Below are 19,508 nucleotides of genomic sequence, written 5' to 3' on the forward strand. Positions count from 1 at the left end.
TTTGCATGTTTTGTAGTTTCATGGTTCAATCTAAATTGACACTAAACTAAATTGTTTCTCTAGGTTTATGGCTATCAGGGGATTTACTTGTTGGCCTTACTTACTATTTAAGAGATTGTGGCTGTCTAGACACTTTCTCTCATATCAACCACAGCTCTGCAGCTGTCAGTGTTGAATCGCTGGGTCAGGTTGGTTTGGAAGGACATGGGCTGTGGTTGTGGCATGTCCTCAGATCTTTTCAAAGCGAATTCGTTGCAGCTGTTCACTAGTCTGATCTGATCTGATCTGCTTTTGTGATTTGAACACAGATGTTCACAAATGATAGCTGAGGTGTTTAATAAAGCAGTCGAGTGAGCACTTTTCAAATAATTAATTTGATATGCGAGTATTATCTTACTGAAGACATGCACTATAACTAGTGCTTTGTAAATTAGAGACAATTTTCTTTGTCCCATTAGGAGATTTTCTTTCATTTATTCAACTTATGGAAGTCACTCAGTTTTTGAACGTTTGCTGTCTATTGCTAAGCGCTCTTCATCCCCTTCGTGTGATTTTAATTTCATTAGTATCCATGGTCTCTAGCGCCCCCTGTCGATCGTATGTAAGTAATGTTAATAAATAAATGATCGTAAGTAATGTTAATAAAACGCAGATGCACTGCTAATGTTATAATCAGCTTGCGAATTGGGTGGCTTGACACTTTTTCTTGTAAATTAGGTGTTTGTAACTACATATAAAGAGTTCAGATGCAAAAACCTCTTAGTGCCATCTGAAATTTTCTTCTAAAATTAGCATTTTTTTCCGAGACTCCTATATTTATGTTCACTAATTTCACATTAAAGGCATTGAAAATAGCATATTAATTGACATAAAAGGGAAATTACTCAACTTATACATAGTAGCTTGGAGAAAAATTCAGATGGCATTTAGAGGTTTTTGCATCTGAACTCTTTATATGTTTTTAAAAATTCACTGTATATTTTATGTTAAAAACAGGGTATCTTTGGTCATTTTTTTTTTGTTAAAACAGCCCGTCACTCTTAGAATCCAAACAATATCTCATTTATTCATTCGTTCATTTCTTTTCGGCTTAGTTCCTTTATTAATCTAGGGTCGCCACAGTGGAATGAACTGCCAACTTATCCAGCACATGCTTTACGCAGCAGATGCCCTTAATAAACAATATCTATCAATCAATAAAAAATAAGCTTGATCAACAAATGTGATACATTCATTCATTCATTCATTTTCTTGTCAGCTTAGTACCTTTATTTATCCGGGGTCGCCACAGCGGAATGAACCGCCAACTTATCCAGCAAGTTTTATGCAGCGGATGCCCTTCCAGCCACAACCCATCTCTGGGAAACATCCACACACACATTCACACACACACTCATACACTACAGACAATTTAGCCTACCCAATTCACCTGTACCGCATGTCTTTGGACTGTGGGGGAAATCAGAGCACCCGGAGGAAACCCACCCAAAGGCAGGGAGTTCATGCAAACTCCACACAGAAACGCCAACTGAGCCGAGGCTCGAACCAGCGACCTTCTTGCTGTGAGGCGACAGCACTACCTACTGCGCCACTGCGCCACAGGATTCCTTAATTAATTAATCATTTTATTCCCTATTATTAAAAATAACAAGAAATATTTATTGATGATAAAAAATTATTCAATAATTAATGAAGCAAAATAATCTCTAAATAAAGGTCATGTCACCTGAGCTGTTTACATAGACTATAGAAAAGCCTTTGATACAGTTAATCATACTATTCTTTTAAACAAATGTATTTCTTTTAACCTCTCTTCTCCTGCAATAGATATGTTTTTATCATATTTATCCAATAGATCCCAGGTTGTTAAAATTGGTACAACAACATCACAGGCACTAGGTTGTTCTAAGGGTGTTCACAGGGTAGTATTTTGGGACGTTTACCTTTCCTGATGCATATCAATGACCTCCCTCAGGTAATCAGATTCAGATTCTTTATTGAGCGCTGATGATACTGTGCTTTTTGTGTCTGGATCAAGTACAGACTCAATTAATAATAAATTAAATACAGATCTTACATCAATGGCTGCAAGACAATGATTTGACTATTAACGTTAAGAAAACAGATTGTATGTACTATTACTCATCTAGGTGAAAATTATCCATATCCAATGCCATCCCTTTCTCAAATAAAACACTTTTCATTGTATCTACATACTGTATCGATATTTGTGAATCAGTCTAGACTCTCACCTTACTTAATGCGGCCATGTTCAAAATGTCTGTAATAAGCTGAAGCAAAAACCATTTGTTTATGGAAAAATTAGGACAAATTTGTCTCCTTCTGTTTCAGAAATTTATCTTTATTTATACAGCTTTTGGATGTTGTATAAATCCCAGTTTCCAAAAATGAACACTTATGACTTTTATTATCCAGGGTCACAAATTGTAATATTATATCACGATATTTGTATTATTTTATTGACAACTTTTTTTACTGTATCTTTAACCAAAACACTTTGGGATTTGAACATCTTAAACATGCCAGGCTTTTTACCAGTAATGCCAAGTTTATTATTTGTGCTTACCCATAGCATGTCCTCCGGGTCAGTGGGGTCCCAACTGCATTCACACTTGCAACTGTCACAATGGAGCATTCTGCAGTGCTTATGACGGCGAGTGTAAATGTACGGCCGGCTGGACAGGTCTCTACTGCACACAAAGTAAGTACCAAGTTCTTTTGCAATGATTCCCTTTCAATTACTAGCAGCTGTAATTGGTTAGGAAGGTCGATAACATTTGGTCATGGCATTTCCTGTCTTCTTGTCCTGCAGGATGTCCATTGGGTTTCTATGGTAAGGATTGTGTGCAGGCATGTCAATGTGAGAATGGTGCAGACTGCAATCACATCTCGGGTCAGTGCACATGCCGTACAGGCTTCATGGGACGTCACTGTGAAACGAGTCAGTATGGAAAAGAGCTTTTAAACAGTAGTTCTATTATTTGATAATTTACTAGGTATGTACTGTAAGTGTCTGTATCTGATCCAGCATAATTTCTACTCGCTTTCAGAATGTCCTGCGGGTTCATATGGATATGGCTGCCGGCAAGTTTGTGATTGTCTCAATAACTCCACCTGTGATCACATGACTGGCACATGTTACTGCAACCCGGGCTGGAAAGGCACACGATGTGATCAGGGTAATGTTAACAGAGCATTTACAATCAATCAACTTTAGAAGAAAGAAGTTGTTGCTTTATAATTAGTATTTAAACAAACTACCTGCATAATTGTAAAAGTTAATTTAAGTTTAAGTTTTTTTAAAAGAAAATTCAACTAGTTGCTTTTAAAGCGAGGGGTTAACTCACTTTTTTAAAGTAACTAATCACTTTTTACAGTGATAAAGGTACAAAAGCTGTCACTGGGGTGGTACCTTTTTAAAAGATACACATTTGTAATTGAAGGGTCCATATTGGTACACTGTAAAAAAAACTCATGAAAAACAGTTATTTTAAAATTACCGTGAAAAAAACTCAGAATAAAAAATGTCAATAATCTGTAAAAAAAACTGAAAATTTTAAGTTACCATAAAAAAACTCAGAATAAAAAATGTAGATAATCTGTAAAAAACAGTAATTTAAAAAAAACTGTCAGAATAAAAAAATAGATAATCTGTAAAAAAAACAGTAATTTTAAAATTACCGTAAAAAACTGACAGAATAAAAAAAATGTTGATAATCTGTAAAAAAAACAGTATTTTTAAAATTACCGTAAAAAACTTTCAGAATAAAAAATTTTAGATAAACTGTAAAAAAGTAATTTTAAAATTACCGTAAAAAACTGTCAGAATAAAAATTTTTAGATAAACTGTAAAAAAAGTAATTTTAAAATTACCGTAAAAACTGTCAGAATAAAAAAATTTTGATAATCTGCAAAAAAACTGTAATTTCTTGTTCCATTATTACAAGTTATTACTGCCATTTAACTAATTATTACTGCAATTACACAGATTATTACTGTTATTTTACAAATAGTTACTTTAAATATATAATTTATTAATGTAATTATACAGATAATTAATGTGATTATAAGGATTTTTATTGCAATTATACAGGTTATTACTTTAATGTAATTATGCATGAAATCTTTAAATATTCCATAAAATGTTGCACTTTTAACATACCTTTAAAACTGGAAAAAAAAAACTTTTAAAGAATGATTGAAAAAAGTTTAGGTACAATTAATTGCTGTTGTCATAAAACACATATATATGCAAATATAACGATTGAGTATAATATGGTTTATCAAATATTTTAAAGATATGTTGGTTAAACTCCAAAACAATTTTCTTTAAAAAGTACAAAACTGTTATCTACCTAATGTTTTATTTCTTTTTTCAAATAACACATTTGGTCATGTGAGGACGCCTGCACAACAAAGTTGAGGATCAAATAGCAGTTTATTAACAGAATCATCTTGCAATTAAAGGCTGAAACAGGAACAAACAGGTGCTCAGATAATTCCAATCATAAAGGCGGCAAACAAAATAACAAAGAAAAGGGGTCAAACACGGCAAGGGTAGGGAAACCACATCGTAATGCTTACTAAACAGTTTAAGACCCAGAAACGATGTGTCTGTGTCTGCTGAGTTTATAGTCATTGAAATCAAGCCATAACAATCTTCTCAATGTGTGTGTAATCAGTCAGAATTAGGAAGCCGGGTGTGCGAGGTGCATGCTGAGAGTTATAGTTTGTTAAAGTAGCGTGTGTAGTTTTCCAGTGATCTGCAGCTGCTAAATCACTGGTTCACAATCATCCGTTTGCATAGCAACAATATTAGATTATAAACATTTCCTAGTTTACAGTACATGCATTATATGCCGCCTACAAACAATAGACTATTATTTGACTTAATTAACCTCGTGTTAAACTTCATATGTTTACTATATTCACTAAAAACAAATTTGATTGAATTTTTGTTTCTTTATTTTTACAGAAATAATCTGTAAATATTAACGTAAAATTACGTGTTACACTCTAAAAATACATTAAATTTCCTTTAAAAAGCTGAAAAAATAACGTAATACCAAATTACATGCAATAATTGTTAATTTAATATTAGAATATTTTATTATAGAACATACAGTCTCTGTAAAACAACAGTTATTTCACTGTATAATGAAAAAACAGCAAAATTCTGTAAAAAAAAAATACAGACAATTACCTGTAAAATAACATACATTTTTTTACAGTATAACTAAAAAAATTGTATTTGTACCTAAACATTTTAAGATGTGTACTTTCTAGGTATTAATATGTACCCTAGAGATGTGACAGCTCTTGTACCTTTATTTCTGAGAGTGTAGGGTAAACCCATATACTACATTTACTATTAATAAGCACCAAATTTTTTGATGAGTTTTTTGATGAGAAAGTCATAGTTGATGGCAATAATTGCGAGAATTGTACCTTAAAATAAAATGGGACTGATACAAGATGCTTCCAATGTAGCTACACTGATTACAATAGGAGCCATCTGCATCAGTCACGCACAATGAGGTGTTTTGTAAATGCAAGAAATTGTTTCTTATCTTTGACTGTGATGCTGCTGTTTTATGTGTTTCTCAGCTGGAGGGAATATTGCAGAAAGTCCCAATAGTTTGACAAGCGCAGCTCTGCCTATGGATTCATATCAAATTGGCGCAATCACAGGAATCATCATCCTTGTACTTCTTGTGCTCATCCTCCTCCTTCTGTTCATCATTTACCGCAAAAAACAGAAAGGCAAAGAATCCTCGATGCCTTCGGTCACGTATACACCTACTATGAGGGCCAACACTGATTACGCCATTGCAGGTCAGTGTCCAAATTGTTGTGATAATACCTCTATTCATTACAATAGCTATACATGTCTCATTATTTTCATAATTAACTGTGTAAGTCAGGGTGACTCCTATGGCAGAACAGGGTAGTTTCAGAAGTAACTGTGTCTGTTTGTGATTTTTTTTTTTCATTTTATTTCCTAGAGTCACTCCCACAAACAGAGGTCCTTCCCAACAGTAACTATTTCTCCAACCCCAGCTACCACACGCTGACCCAATGCAGCAGCCCACCTCACATCAATAACATACCCTATGGAAAGGTGGGTAACTCTAGTACAGGGGTGTCCAAACTACGGCCCGCAATCAGTTTTGTGGCGGCCCGCAAGGCTTTTTATAAATATTAACAGAATCTGGCCCGCTATACAAAAATGAACATAATTCAATAAATAACCACCGAGTGTCCCTATCACATGCCTTCAATTAAGCAGCAGATCTTGGTATGAACGAACCGACGAAACTGAAGGAAACACAATTGATAACATTTTGATTCACATTTTGGCAAGCCATGGCAAAAACAAGAGAAAGAAAAATCAACAGTAAGTGAAGGAAGTTTCAGTCACGTTGGGGAAAAGAATATTTCTTCACAGAGGTCAGCGGGAAATGTATCTGTTTAATTTGCCGGGAATCAGTTGCAGTAATGAAGGAATTTGATATTAAAAGACATTATGAAACAAAACATCAGGCCTTCAGCTCTTACACTGGTGCCGAACGAAATCAATAAGTAAAACAATTAGCAGCTGCCCTATCAGCTCAACAACAATTCTACACTGGCTAGTTATGAAGTGTATATATATATATGCGTGTCTGTGAAGTATGTAAAATTTGGCCCGGGACAACGTTTTTTTTTGTTTGTTTTTTTTTGCATCTGGCCCTCAGCCCAAAATGTTTGGACACCCCTGCTCTAGTATAACACAACACTCTTAGAAATAAAGGCACATGAGCTGTCGCTGGGGGTATACCTTTTCAAAAGAAACAAATTTGTACCTAAAAGGTCCATATTAATACCTCAATGGTACATATCAGTACCTAAAAACTGGAAGGCTAAAACAGGGCAAAAAAGATGATCAAAAATATCTGAATTGTAGACCGCTAATTGTTGAATAGTTCTGGGAACACAGGACTAATAAATATGGAGGGGGATTTATATTTTACTAAATACTGCTTTAGAATAAAGCATTTACTTGGATTACCCTGCCTGTGTGTTGTTAGAAACAGATTTTAGTTTAGTGAAACTAAACTGTTTCTGCGACGCAGTGGCGCAGTAGGTAGTGCTGCCGCCTCACAGCAAGTAGGTCGCTGGTTCGAGCCTTGGCTGGATCAGTTGGTGTTTCTGTGTGGAGTTTGCATGTTCTCCCTGCGTTTGCATGGGTTTCCTCCAGAGATGGGTTGCGGCTGGAAGGGCATCGGCTGCATAAAAACATGCTGGATAAATTGGCAGTTTATTTCGCTGTGGCAACCCTGGATTAATAAATGGACTAAACCGAAAAGAAAATGAATGAATGAACTGTTTCTGCCTTAAAACCTGCCATTTTTAAGAAACCAATTGCAAATTCCTAAATTAATCCAAATTACCTTCTCTGTAGATTTCTGGAGTTGAGGAGCTATGTGGAATGTCGTAGAAAGGCACTTGCTATAATTATAATTTTCTTCTGCCTGACAGATGAACAACAACCAGTTGTTTGTGAACCTGAAGAACACTGAGCCGAGGAAGCGGCTTTCCCTGCTGGATCACACAGGAACTCTACCAGCTGACTGGAAGCAAGGCGGATCCTTTAGTGAACTCGGTGTGACCTCCAGCAACCTAATCACAACCAATACTACAGTGAAACATTTCACATGATAATGCTTAACAGAACAATGTTTGCAGAAAGAATACTGTACATAAATTCAACAGTTTAGATCTAGAAGCAGATTAATTGTATTATTTTGTTTGACAAATATATATTTCAGAACAATTATATTTTTAGCTAAGGAGAGTTACATTTATCAAGTTAATTAATTCTTTCCCGGTAATTGGTTGCGGCTGAATGAATGAATGAATAAGTGAATGAATGAATCAATCAATTAATAAGTGAATGGATGAATGGATGAATGAATGAATGTATTAATAAATAAATGAATGAATGAATGAGTGAATGGATTAATAAGTGAATGAATGAATGAATGAATTAATTAATTAATAAGTGAATGAAAGAATGAATGAATGAATTAATGCGTGAATAAATGCGTGATTGAATGAATGAATGAATGAATGCATGAATGAATGAGTGAATAAGTGAATGAATTAATAAATGAATGAATGAATGAATGAATGAATGAATGAATGAATGAATGAATGAATGAATGAATGAATGAATGAATGAATGAATTCAAACAATGAACTGAGTATGAAGTTGATGACAACATGGCACGTATAAAATAAGATATTGCTTTGGACCATTTCATGTTTTGATACATATAACAATTATATTATTTTAAATGTAGTTAAACGACTTTCTGTTGTATGTTAGTTGAAATCGATAGTGATTTTAAGAAGTATTAAGTACTTATTGTGTTATTAAATGACTTTTAAGACCAAGTAATTAGAAAAGTAATTTAAATACAAGTTTAAGTAATTAGTAATTAATCAACATTGTTCCTAACCTCAGTCTACACACATTAGAATCTTTACTGTAACATTTCACACACAGCACCAGCATGTTTAAACAGATAAATGTTTTCCTTTATTTGTTCCATTTACAACTTTGAGTTGAGTAACAAGCCTTTGACTTCTTCTGTCTTGATTTTTCTCATTAGGAGCTTATGGAGTTGACAGGCGCTACATGGGAAAGTCGCTTCGAGGTAAAAGATCATTTAGCAAGGAAAGAGTCTTTAGCAGATGGAAGGAATTATGTCATCATTTAATCTCTTTTGTCTTGATCCAAACATGAATGCATTTTTTACCATGGAAAATGTGATTTGAAAGATTGTTTTCAATAGGGTTAATGGGGTCTGATGCTTTTTTACATTTCAAATGTCATTTTTTGGTAACACGTTACAATGTCAGGACATAAATAATGATGTACTGATGTTTAAACTAAATGTTACTTCATTATGAACTGACACACTAAACCACAGAATAGTATTTTTTTTAATTTGGAAAGTATTTATTTATTTATGTCTGCTTTATGAATACGTTAATGTGATACTTCAATTTTGAATACAATGAAACAGTGCCTTGAAGCCCAGGCCACAGAAACCACTGGATAGATTTGAAGAGAAATATTTAAATGATGCAAAACAGGTGTTTATTATTGTACCTTGGTGCCTATATTCTTCATAGAGCAAGTTTATATACAGCTGGTCAAATTATTAGCGCTTTTTTCAAATATTTGCCAGATGATGTTAAACAGAGCAAGGAATATTTCACTGTATTCATTAATTTTCATTCGACTTAGGCTGTACTAACACTAGGTAAAGTTGCCTCGAACCGGGCCAAAGCACGCTTGTCCCCCTCCTGTCTCCCCCGACGGCCCGCACTCACACCACAATCGGGCCTCGGCACGCTTACATCATCGCTGCTGTGCTGTTCAGTGAGAAGCGCCAAAGCCTAAGTGAACCGCGCTCAGGCCCACCTCTTCCAACCGGGCCAGGGCCGGCCAAGTGAACCGTGCTTGAGCCCGATTCAGCGCACTAACACTTCTCAAACGATCTGGGAAATGGGCCTGAGTACGGTATGGATGGCATAGTGTGAATAGGCCCTTAGTCCCTTATTTATAAGGGGTCGCCACAGCAGAATGAACCACCAATTTCTCCAGCATACTGTATGTTTTATGCAGCAGATGCACCTTCTTGCTGCAACTCAGGACTGTGAAATTCATTCACAATATTTTCTATTATATTTTTTCTTCTAGAGAAAATCGTTTGGTTTTTTTTTTTTTAGCTAGAGTAAAAGCAGTTTTTAATTAACAAAAAAACGATTTAAGATCAATATTATTAGCCCTCTTAAGCATTATATTTTTTTTAAGTCTACAGAACAAATCATCGTTATACAGTAACTTGCCCAATTACTCTAATTTGCCCACTTAACCTAATTAATCTAGATAAGCCTTTAAATTGCACTGCATACTAGTATCTTGAAAAATATCTAGTAAGCAATTATGTGTATCATGGCAAAGAAAATAAATCAATCATAAAAATCATTAATTATTAAAACCATTATGTTTAGAAATGTGTTGAAAAAAACATTATGTCCATTACACACAATATGGGGAAAACAAGTATATAGATGGGCTCGTATATTACGATGGGCTCACTCACAAACGCAGAGATCTCAGGAATTATCAAAAACATGTATTTATTTACAAAAGCACTCACAAAAGGCACTAGAACATCAAAACAGTCAGGACAAGGAGTTGGTGACAATACAACACCAGAACAAAGAATAAACTGAACTTAGGGGTATAAATACTCAAGACATGAATAAACTGAATGCATACAGGGGTGTGACTATTAAATATATAACTAACACTACTAATAGATGTAACTATTAAACATTAAAAAACGGTGGGAAAACAGAACAAAGGAAACACATGACCTAAACAGAAGCACATGGCACATCAACAACTACACAAACACATCACAGACACAACAAACTTGTGACAATATGACTCATGTTGTAATTAATTAAGGATAGTTTTTGATTATTACAAAGCCCTAATTCACCATTCGTTTATAATAAAAAACATTTAGTTAAAATGTTAAACATCATTTGGTATGAACTGTTATTGTAACATATTACCAACATAAAAGAATACTATAACACTTGTTTTACTTGTACTTGTTTTTGATCATATATTTTCTTCTGGAGAAAGTCTTATTTGCCATATTTTGGCTAGAATAAAAACAGTTTTAAATATTGGAAAAGCCCTTTTAAGGTCAAAATTATTAGCCCCTTAAAGCATATTTTTTCAAGTCTACAGAGCAAACCATTGTTATATTCTGACTTCAACTGTACGGTATATTCACGCTCCATTCACACAGGGCGTCAATGCTTCCCATTCACTTTGAAAAAGTGAAGTCAGGCGTTGCCAAACTGCATTGTGGATCCTTTGGTGCCGCTTCAGAGGCGTTGTTCGCTGCAAAAGATGGGACTTGCTCCACTTTTCAAGCAGCGACGGAAGCATCAGCCAATCAGATCGCTTTATGCAAATACACCAGCTCAGACTGTGGCCTATTGCCGACTAATTTCATTGGCTAACGCTGCTATGATGATCGCGTCAGTCCCAACTTCATGTGTGAATGGGGCGTCACTGTTCAATAATAAGAATTCTATATAGATCAGTGGGTATATTAAACTGTAACACATCACAGTTTACTGTAGTAATAACTAAAGTATCCAACAGTACAGTATTACTACAGTATGCTGTTGCATTCATTGACATACTGTTGTAAATACACTCTTAGAAATAAAGGTACGCAAGCTGTCACTGGGGTGGTACCTTTTCAAAAGGTACAAATTTGTACCTAAAAGGTCCATATTAATACCTCAAGGGTACATATCAGTCCTTAAAAAGTACCAAAGTGTTCCTTTTAAAATTTGTAGGTACTAACATATACTTTTGAGGTACCAATATCAACCCTTCAAGGACAAATGTGTACCTTTGGAAAAGGTACAAAAGAAAGGAAGTAATATATTTCTTGAATATAGGTTGAGTAAATGAGGACAGTGTTGATTTTGAGTGGACTGTCTCCTTTAAAAAGTTTCATGAATGGTTTTGTTTTTATCTCTGTAGATCTTGTGAAGAGTTTGCCCTATCATGCCAGTTCCTGCTCTCTGAATAGTTCAGAGAACCCATACGCCACCATCAAAGACCCTCCCCTGCTGTTGACCAAGAGCACTGAATGTGGTTATGTGGAAATGAAGTCTCCTGCTCACAGAGATTCACCATATGCTGAGATACATTCCTCCAGCCCTGCCAACAAAAATGTCTATGAAGTTGGTAAGCTGACAAGATTTATTGGTTTATTGGTAATTATAATGGTTTAAACTGCTATAATTTTCTCATAACTATTTAAAGTTGTTCTTTTGCGATCCTGATGCACAAAACAAGTTATGTTGCATGGGTATAATCTTTTCCCCTAATTTCTGTTTAATAGAAAGAAGTTTTTTTAACAAATTTCTAAAAATAATAGTTTGAATAACTTATTTCTAATAACTGAATTATTTTATCGTTACCATGATGTCAGTAAATAATATTTGACAAGATGTTTTTCAAGACACTTCTATACGGCTTAAAGTGACATTTAAAGGCTTAACTGGGTTAATTAGGTGAACTAGGCAGGTTAGGGTAATTAGGCAAGTAATTGTAGAACTATGGTTTGTTTTGTAGACTATCGAAAAAATTTGCTTAAATGGGCTAATAATTTTGACTTTTTTTTTTTTATTAAAAACTGATTTCATTTTAGCTAAAATAAAACAAATAAGTCTTTCTTCGGAAGAAAAAAATATTAGACTCACTTTAAGCTGTATAGAAGTGTCTTGAAAAAAATGTAGTCTAATATTATTTACTGTCATCATGAGATAAAATAAATAAATCAGTTATTAGAAATGAGTTATTAAAACTATTATGTTTAGAAATGTCTTGAAAAAATCTGCTCTCCATTAAAGAGAAATTGGGGGAAAAAATAAACAGAGGGGCTTATAATTCAGGGGGACTTCAACTGTATATCAAACCTCAATTTTTGATTAGTAATATATGAGGCTAAAAAAAAAACTTTTCCTAGTATTTACTTTTTTTAATCCAGATTCCATATTTTTAAATAGTTATCTTGACCAAATATTGTTCCATCCTCCCATGCTGCTGGATAGACTAATAACATTTTCTTAATGGGATTATGGGACATTGACTCTAAAAGAACAGTAACAGGTGTGGTGTGTCCCTACAAATCTGAAGGCATCACATCATATGTTTTGGCCATCAGGGAACTAGTTAGTTATCATGACTAAGTGCTTTTGCTTTATGAGCTGTGATAAGTGAAGCCTGTTTCTCTTGAGAGCAGCTGTTGTGTTTATGTCATGTTGGCTTGGGAATATTCATGTACATTATAATCATTGCTGCTGCAGCTGTCTTTTCTATCAACCCGCACTTTGGTCCATTTGCCACAGGCTTTACATTAAAGTCACCATGCAATCAAAATTGATTGTATTTTTTTATGCAATATACAGTATATATTTTTAATGTTAATTTTTATTGATGTGCATTTTTTGTGCTCTTTTAGCATTTAATCCAACAAAACCCCTCTTCGTTGACATTTCTTTCTCCGATTCAAACCACAACCCTCTAACAGACAATTAATTTCCTTTAGCTTTAGCAAGGGATAGTTCACCCCAAAATGAAAAATGTCTAATTTTCTCACCCTCGAGTACTTCTAAATCTTTATGCATTTCTGTCTTCAGTTAAACACAAAATAAGATATTTTAAAGAAAGATGAAAACCTGCAACCCTTGATTTCAATGATAGGAAAAACTAATTCTATGGAAGTTAACGAATATAAATACTGAAAATGTTCAAAATATATATATTTATTTTTTTGGTTTAGTTTTGAAACGAGTAAAAGAGTAGTAAATGATGACAGAATTTAAATTTTTAAGTGAACTATTTGACATCAGTTACCTTTTTATTAATCACCAACAGGGGCGAACAGTGGCTCAATGGTTAGTACTGTTGCCTCACAACAAGATGGTCTCTGATTCGAGTGCGCCCGGGTCAGTTGGCATTTCTGTGTGGAGATTGCATGTTCTTTCCATGTTTGTGTGGGTTTCCTCCGGGTGCTCTGGTTTCCCCCACAATCCAAAAACCTGTGGTTTAAGTGAATTAAATTAACTAAACTGGCCATAGTGTATGGATGTGTGTGAGTGTTTGGGTGTTTCCCAATACTGGGTTTAGGCTGGACGGGCATCCGCTGTGTAAAACATATGCCGGAATAGTTTTTGGTTCATCAACCCCTGATAAATAAGGAACTGTATAGGTGCAAACAGAGTTGGCATCTGCAGAATTTAAGTGCTGTCTGTTGTTTATTTCAATATAACAATGAAAGCATAAAATAATTTTGTATTTATTTTTTAGAAAGTAAAATATATATTTGCCTTGGCAAGCATAAGAAATTTTCTTACCTGCTTTGATCCGTAGTTACAGAATTAGCCAGAGATGCCAGGGCTCAGAATTTAAAAGCCTCTTTTTGGTAAATATGAAGAGTTTTGTAAGATGTTGTAGAGTTTTACTTAAAATCATTGCTGCTCCAAAGATTTTCTAACACAGAGCTGCACAAGTACAGACTAGAACACACATGTACAGTTGAAGTTAGAATTATTAGCCTCCCCTTTAAATTTTTTTCTTTTTTAAATATTTCCCAAATGATGTTTAACAGAGTAAGGAAATTCTCACAGTATGTCTGATAATATTTTTTCTTATGGATAAAGTCTGATTTGTTTTATTTCAGCTAGAATAAAAGCAGTTTTTAATTTTATAACACCATTTAAGGACAAAATTATTGGCCCCTTTAGGCATTTTTTTTCGAGTCTACAGAACAAACCAGCTATACAATAACTTGCCTAATTCCCCTAACCTGCCTAGTTAACCCAATTAACCTAGTTAAGCCTTTAAATGTCACTTTAAGCTGTATAAAAGTGTCTTGAAAAATATCTAGTCAAATATTATTTACTGCCATCACGTCAAAGATAAAATAAATCAGTCATTAGAGATGGGTAATTAAAACTATTAGGCGTAGAAATGTGTTGAAAAGAGAAATTGGGGAAAAATAAACAGGGGGGCTAATAATTCAGCAGGATAAATAATTCTGACTGCAACTGTAAATCAGACATATTATAAAAATTACATCACAATTTATTTATTTTAGAATTTATTTTATTTATTATTTTAAAATCGATGAAAGAACAAACTTTTACTGTGCGATAACTGTGTGCATCATTGTTGGCTACATGCCTGGAGGAGAGTATTTAAATGAGAATTCAAATGGAATTTGCACCATTATTTGCAGTAAAGTCCATAAACTTGTCAGTAATTTAGTAGTTTTTTAAATGCCCTCATCTATTTTTGGCATTGCATTGTAGGGGAATTGCAGTCAGGGTTCATACGGTCATGGAAAACCTGGAATAGTCATGGAATTTAGACATAGCATTTTCCAGGCCTGGAAAAGTTTTGGAAAAACAGAAAAACTCCCAAGGTTTTGGAAAAGTGATGGAGGTTAGTTTAAAAATTATCTGTATACTTAAACTAGAGCTGCACAATATTGGAAAAATCTAACACTATGATATTTTGTGTTTCTGTGACATATATTACAATGTGAATACAATTTCACCAGATGATTTAACAGGTTTATTTAGATTGATTGGGGGTATTTTATATATATATATATATATATATATATATATATATATATATATATATATATATATATATATATATATATATATATATATATAAAACAAATAAATTACAACCATAGATAGATAACAAAATATATTCATTCATTCATTTTCTTGTCAGCTTAGTCCCTTTATTAATCCGGGGTCGCCACAGCGGAATGAACCACCAACTTATCCAGCAAGTTTTTACGCAGCGGATGCCCTTCCAGCCGCAACCCATCTCTGGGAAACATCCACACACACATTCACACACACACTCATACACTATGGACAATTTAGCCTACCCAATTCACCTGTACCGCATGTCTTTGGACTGTGGGGGAAACCGGAGCACCCGGAGGAAACCCACGCGAAAGCAGGAAAAACATGCAAACTCCACACAGAAATGCCGACTGAACCGAAGTTCGAACAAGCAACCCAGCGACCTTTTTGCTGTGAGGCGACAGCACTACCTACTGCGCCACTGCCTTGCCCATAACAAAATTTAATAAAGATAAAAATAAATTATAGTTTTCAGATATTCACTATTCCGGTCCAGATATTGAATAATCAACACTGCATAGTCTTCATTGTATTTTATTTAACCTTTATTAAAGTCACACAAAAAATGTGACCGGAGGTTTTAAAATTTGAAATATTGAAATGTTCATACAGTCACAGGCCTTAAAAGGACAGTTAACTTAAAAATTAAAATGTACTCACTATTTACTCACACTTTACTTGTTTCTATACTATAGGAGTTATTAAATTCGCTGGTTCATGTCCTGCATGTTCCCCCCTTGTTTGTGTGGGTTTCCTTCATGTGCTCTGGTTTCCCCCACAGTCCAAAAACATGCAGTAGATAGGTGAACTGAATAAACGAAATTGTCTGTGGTGTATGAGTGTGTAAGCCCAATTCTGAATTGTGGCTATTTATTTATACAACAGTTTTGTTTGGTTCTCGAATCTGATTGGCTGCTAGCCGTGATATATTTGAGTAATATCAGCACCCGTACAGCCTCTTTACCCTTTGTGTATTACTCCGCCCATATACAGCAAGCAAAAAGCTCAGCTGTTTAACTGTCAGCTCATGATTTGAATCCAACGCGGAAGAAAGTAGTTCCTTATACAAAAGGCTTTTTTGAGACTCTCCATGTTTAATTTTGTTTTTATATCCACGATTATACCTTTCAACTGTTGTATAAATTCAATATCACACTCGTAGCAGTGCGATATGGCTGTTTATCGGCACTGGTGGGGGCACTAAGGCACTTGGCATGCGGTCTTGTGCCAATGCACGCCTCCCACCAGTGCCGATATACACCTATATCGCTCTGCTACTCGTGTGATATTGCTATATATATATATATATATATATATATATATATATATATATATATATATATATATATATATATATATATAATGCACATGAGCCTTTTATTGTTATTAAAAATGATGACATTTTTGTATTCTTTCTCTTTCTAGAGCCAACCATCAGTTCTGTCCAGGCACTTACAAACAACAACTGCAACGGGCCATTCTGTCAAGATCCATATGACTTACCAAAGAATAGTCACATTCCATGTCATTATGACCTACTGCCTACAAGAGACAGCAGCCCATCACCCACAGAGGACAGCAAATAAACACTCGCAAACTTCATTAATGGACCATTACTGTGTTTATTGCTGTCTTGAATGTCATTCAACATTATAAAAGTTCTTAATCACGTCTGGCTTACATATTCAAAATGCCATAGTCTTACCCAGTATTCTGTGAGGAACAAGAGAACGATTGTTTTAGAGGAGGACGCTAATAATTGTAATTCATTCAAGCATATCATTCCATTCTTTTATAATAACACATCACACAAATCCCAGACAATCCTCCGTGTTTCTGATCAAGTATGTCAGATTTCAATTTCTGTTGTTTTTTCTTCCTTATAATATTTCGAATATTAGTACTGTTTATTGCAATCAGATTGTCCGAAAACATTTCAGGTTTACCAAAGGTTGACATGCCCTTATAAAGCATCATTAGTGTTGTATTTATATTGACAGTCACCCATAAATATAGTTTACAGTCACGTATGTCAACATTAACATCATTTTTACATTGAAACGAAGGGCAGATACTTTATAATGTGTAGTACTTTCTAGTTTTTAGTAAGCTAAAGCTGGACTTTTGCAAAGAAAAACATCTTTAAGATGACGACGAGATGGGTCAGTTTGATATAAATAAATCTGGAGTATTTACGACATACATTCATATGTCTTAAAGCACTCTGAGCCTGAACTTTAATTGTATAAAACTGTACATAGTACCAATTCTTTCAAATTTACATTCTCATAAATTCCTTTGTAACTTGACTAGTATTGTTTAAAGCAGGACATACAGCGAAGAGTCATCCCGTCCAACTGACTGGACCTATAATATGTTTTCCATAGATTTTTTATTTTTATTATTATTATTATTATTACTATTATTATTTTACTCTAAATATTCCACACAATGGGGCAGCATGTGGGTAGCGCAGTGGGTAGCACAATCCCCTCACAGCAAGAAGGTGGCTGGCTCAGTTGGCGTTTCTCTGTGGAGTTTGCTTGTTCTCCCTGTGTTTGCGTGGGTTTCCTCCGGGTGCTCCGGTTTCCCCCACAAGTCCAAAGACATGTGGTACAGGTGAATTGGGTAAGCTAAATCGTCCGTAGTGTATGAGTGTGTATGGATGTTTCCCAGTGATGGGTTGCAGCTGGAAGAGCATTTGCTGCATAAAACAAATGCTGGATAAGTTTGCGGTTCATTTCACTGTGGCGACCCCAGAGTAATAAAGGGAATAAGCCAAAAAGAAAATAAATGAATGAATGAATTCCACACAATGAAGTAATTAATAATGCTGATCCAAAAGCAGCCAAGTGTGTATGAGTGTTTTATGTATATATCTTAAAACTGTATCTTTGTTTTGCTTTTCTTATGATTTTTTTTAATAAATGTAAAAAAAAAATCTAAAAAGTTGTGCAAAGTGTCATCTCTTTAAATAAAGGATGAAAAATGCATTTCTTCTCTGTCTACCCTTTACCCTAAGAACTTTTAATGCTGTTATTCACACAATTATTTCGATTAAAAAAAAATAATAAATGAAGGTTCTAATGCAGCGGTGTTCAAACTCGGTTCTGGGAGGTGCGGTGTCATGCAGGTTAGCTCTAACTTTCTCCAAAACACCTGCCTGGAAGTCTGGTATACCTAGACAGAGCTTGGTTCGCTGGTTCAGGTGTGTTTAATTAGGGTTGGAAATAGTAGCAAAGAATTCTGGCTCAGATTTGGCATAGAGCTGGGACAGCAGGCATTCATCCGGCACTGGCATACAGCATGTGGGCCAAACATAGCCCGGGTTTGGCAGAGGTGGCACCGTCTTTAAGGCGGCACACAAGATTTGGGCCAGATGTAAAACGTAGTATTTGGCCCAGATTTTAAAAATTGTTATGTGGGCAACGTGAGTTTGGCCAGTCTTGACCCACATTTAAAATACATTAAAATACTTTTTGAGTAAAAAAAAATTCTACCAATCAGGTCACTTTGAGAAAAAGAATGCCCATAGTGTGCCTAAAGCGCAACGCTTCATGGATTTATCAATTTCATTGCAATCACGACACACCAACCTATCTGGCCCAGTTCAGGCCTGGTTATGAGTTATTAACTTGGCTGAGACTTGGCCCAGATATGGTCTGTGTTTGGCCCTTGTCTGGAAGCCAGATTTGGTCCAATCATGTACCGTAATTCACTGTGGCATGTGGGCCAAGCAAAACCTGATTGTGTGGGCCAGAACTGGGCTAGAGAAATTTTGCTATGTGGGAAAATATGCAGGACACCAGCCCTCCGGAACTGAGTTTGGACACCATTGTTCTAATGCATCAAACAAGGTAAAAAAAAAACTTTCAATATAGACCTTGTTATTCAAAGAACATTTCAGTTAAAAGTTTAAATATATTTTTCCCCCTTGAGTTTACTATATTAAAAATCTAAACTACCTTTAAAAATGGAATCTATTTTAAATGCAAAAGTATTGAACGGTAAAGTTTCTTCATAGAACAGGGGTGGGCAAACTCGGTCCTGGAGGGCCGGTGTCCTGCACAGTTTAGCTCCTACTCTAATCACACACACCTGCTTATAGATTTCTAGAGATCTTGAAGACTCTGATTAGCATGTTCAGGTGTGTTTGA

General features: G+C 34.9%; 1 protein-coding gene across 1 annotated transcript in view; it reads left to right on the plus strand.

The window, feature by feature from the left end:
* megf10 (multiple EGF-like-domains 10) overlaps positions 1–18,300 on the plus strand; it is a 92,467-nt gene extending 74,167 nt beyond the window's left edge. Inside the window, exons 17-25 of the mRNA NM_001423788.1 lie at positions 2,594–2,722; positions 2,834–2,962; positions 3,072–3,200; positions 5,629–5,856; positions 6,027–6,142; positions 7,543–7,666; positions 8,679–8,723; positions 11,657–11,863; positions 16,777–18,300. Coding sequence (NP_001410717.1) covers positions 2,594–2,722; positions 2,834–2,962; positions 3,072–3,200; positions 5,629–5,856; positions 6,027–6,142; positions 7,543–7,666; positions 8,679–8,723; positions 11,657–11,863; positions 16,777–16,937 — 1,268 coding nt within the window. The 3' untranslated portion in view covers positions 16,938–18,300. The remainder of the gene's footprint in view (positions 1–2,593; positions 2,723–2,833; positions 2,963–3,071; positions 3,201–5,628; positions 5,857–6,026; positions 6,143–7,542; positions 7,667–8,678; positions 8,724–11,656; positions 11,864–16,776) is intronic.
* Positions 18,301–19,508: the final 1,208 nt, after the last annotated feature.

Source organism: Danio rerio, chromosome 10 (genome assembly GCF_049306965.1).
Source record: "Danio rerio strain Tuebingen ecotype United States chromosome 10, GRCz12tu, whole genome shotgun sequence".
In the NCBI taxonomy this organism is placed as follows: domain Eukaryota; kingdom Metazoa; phylum Chordata; class Actinopteri; order Cypriniformes; family Danionidae; genus Danio; species Danio rerio.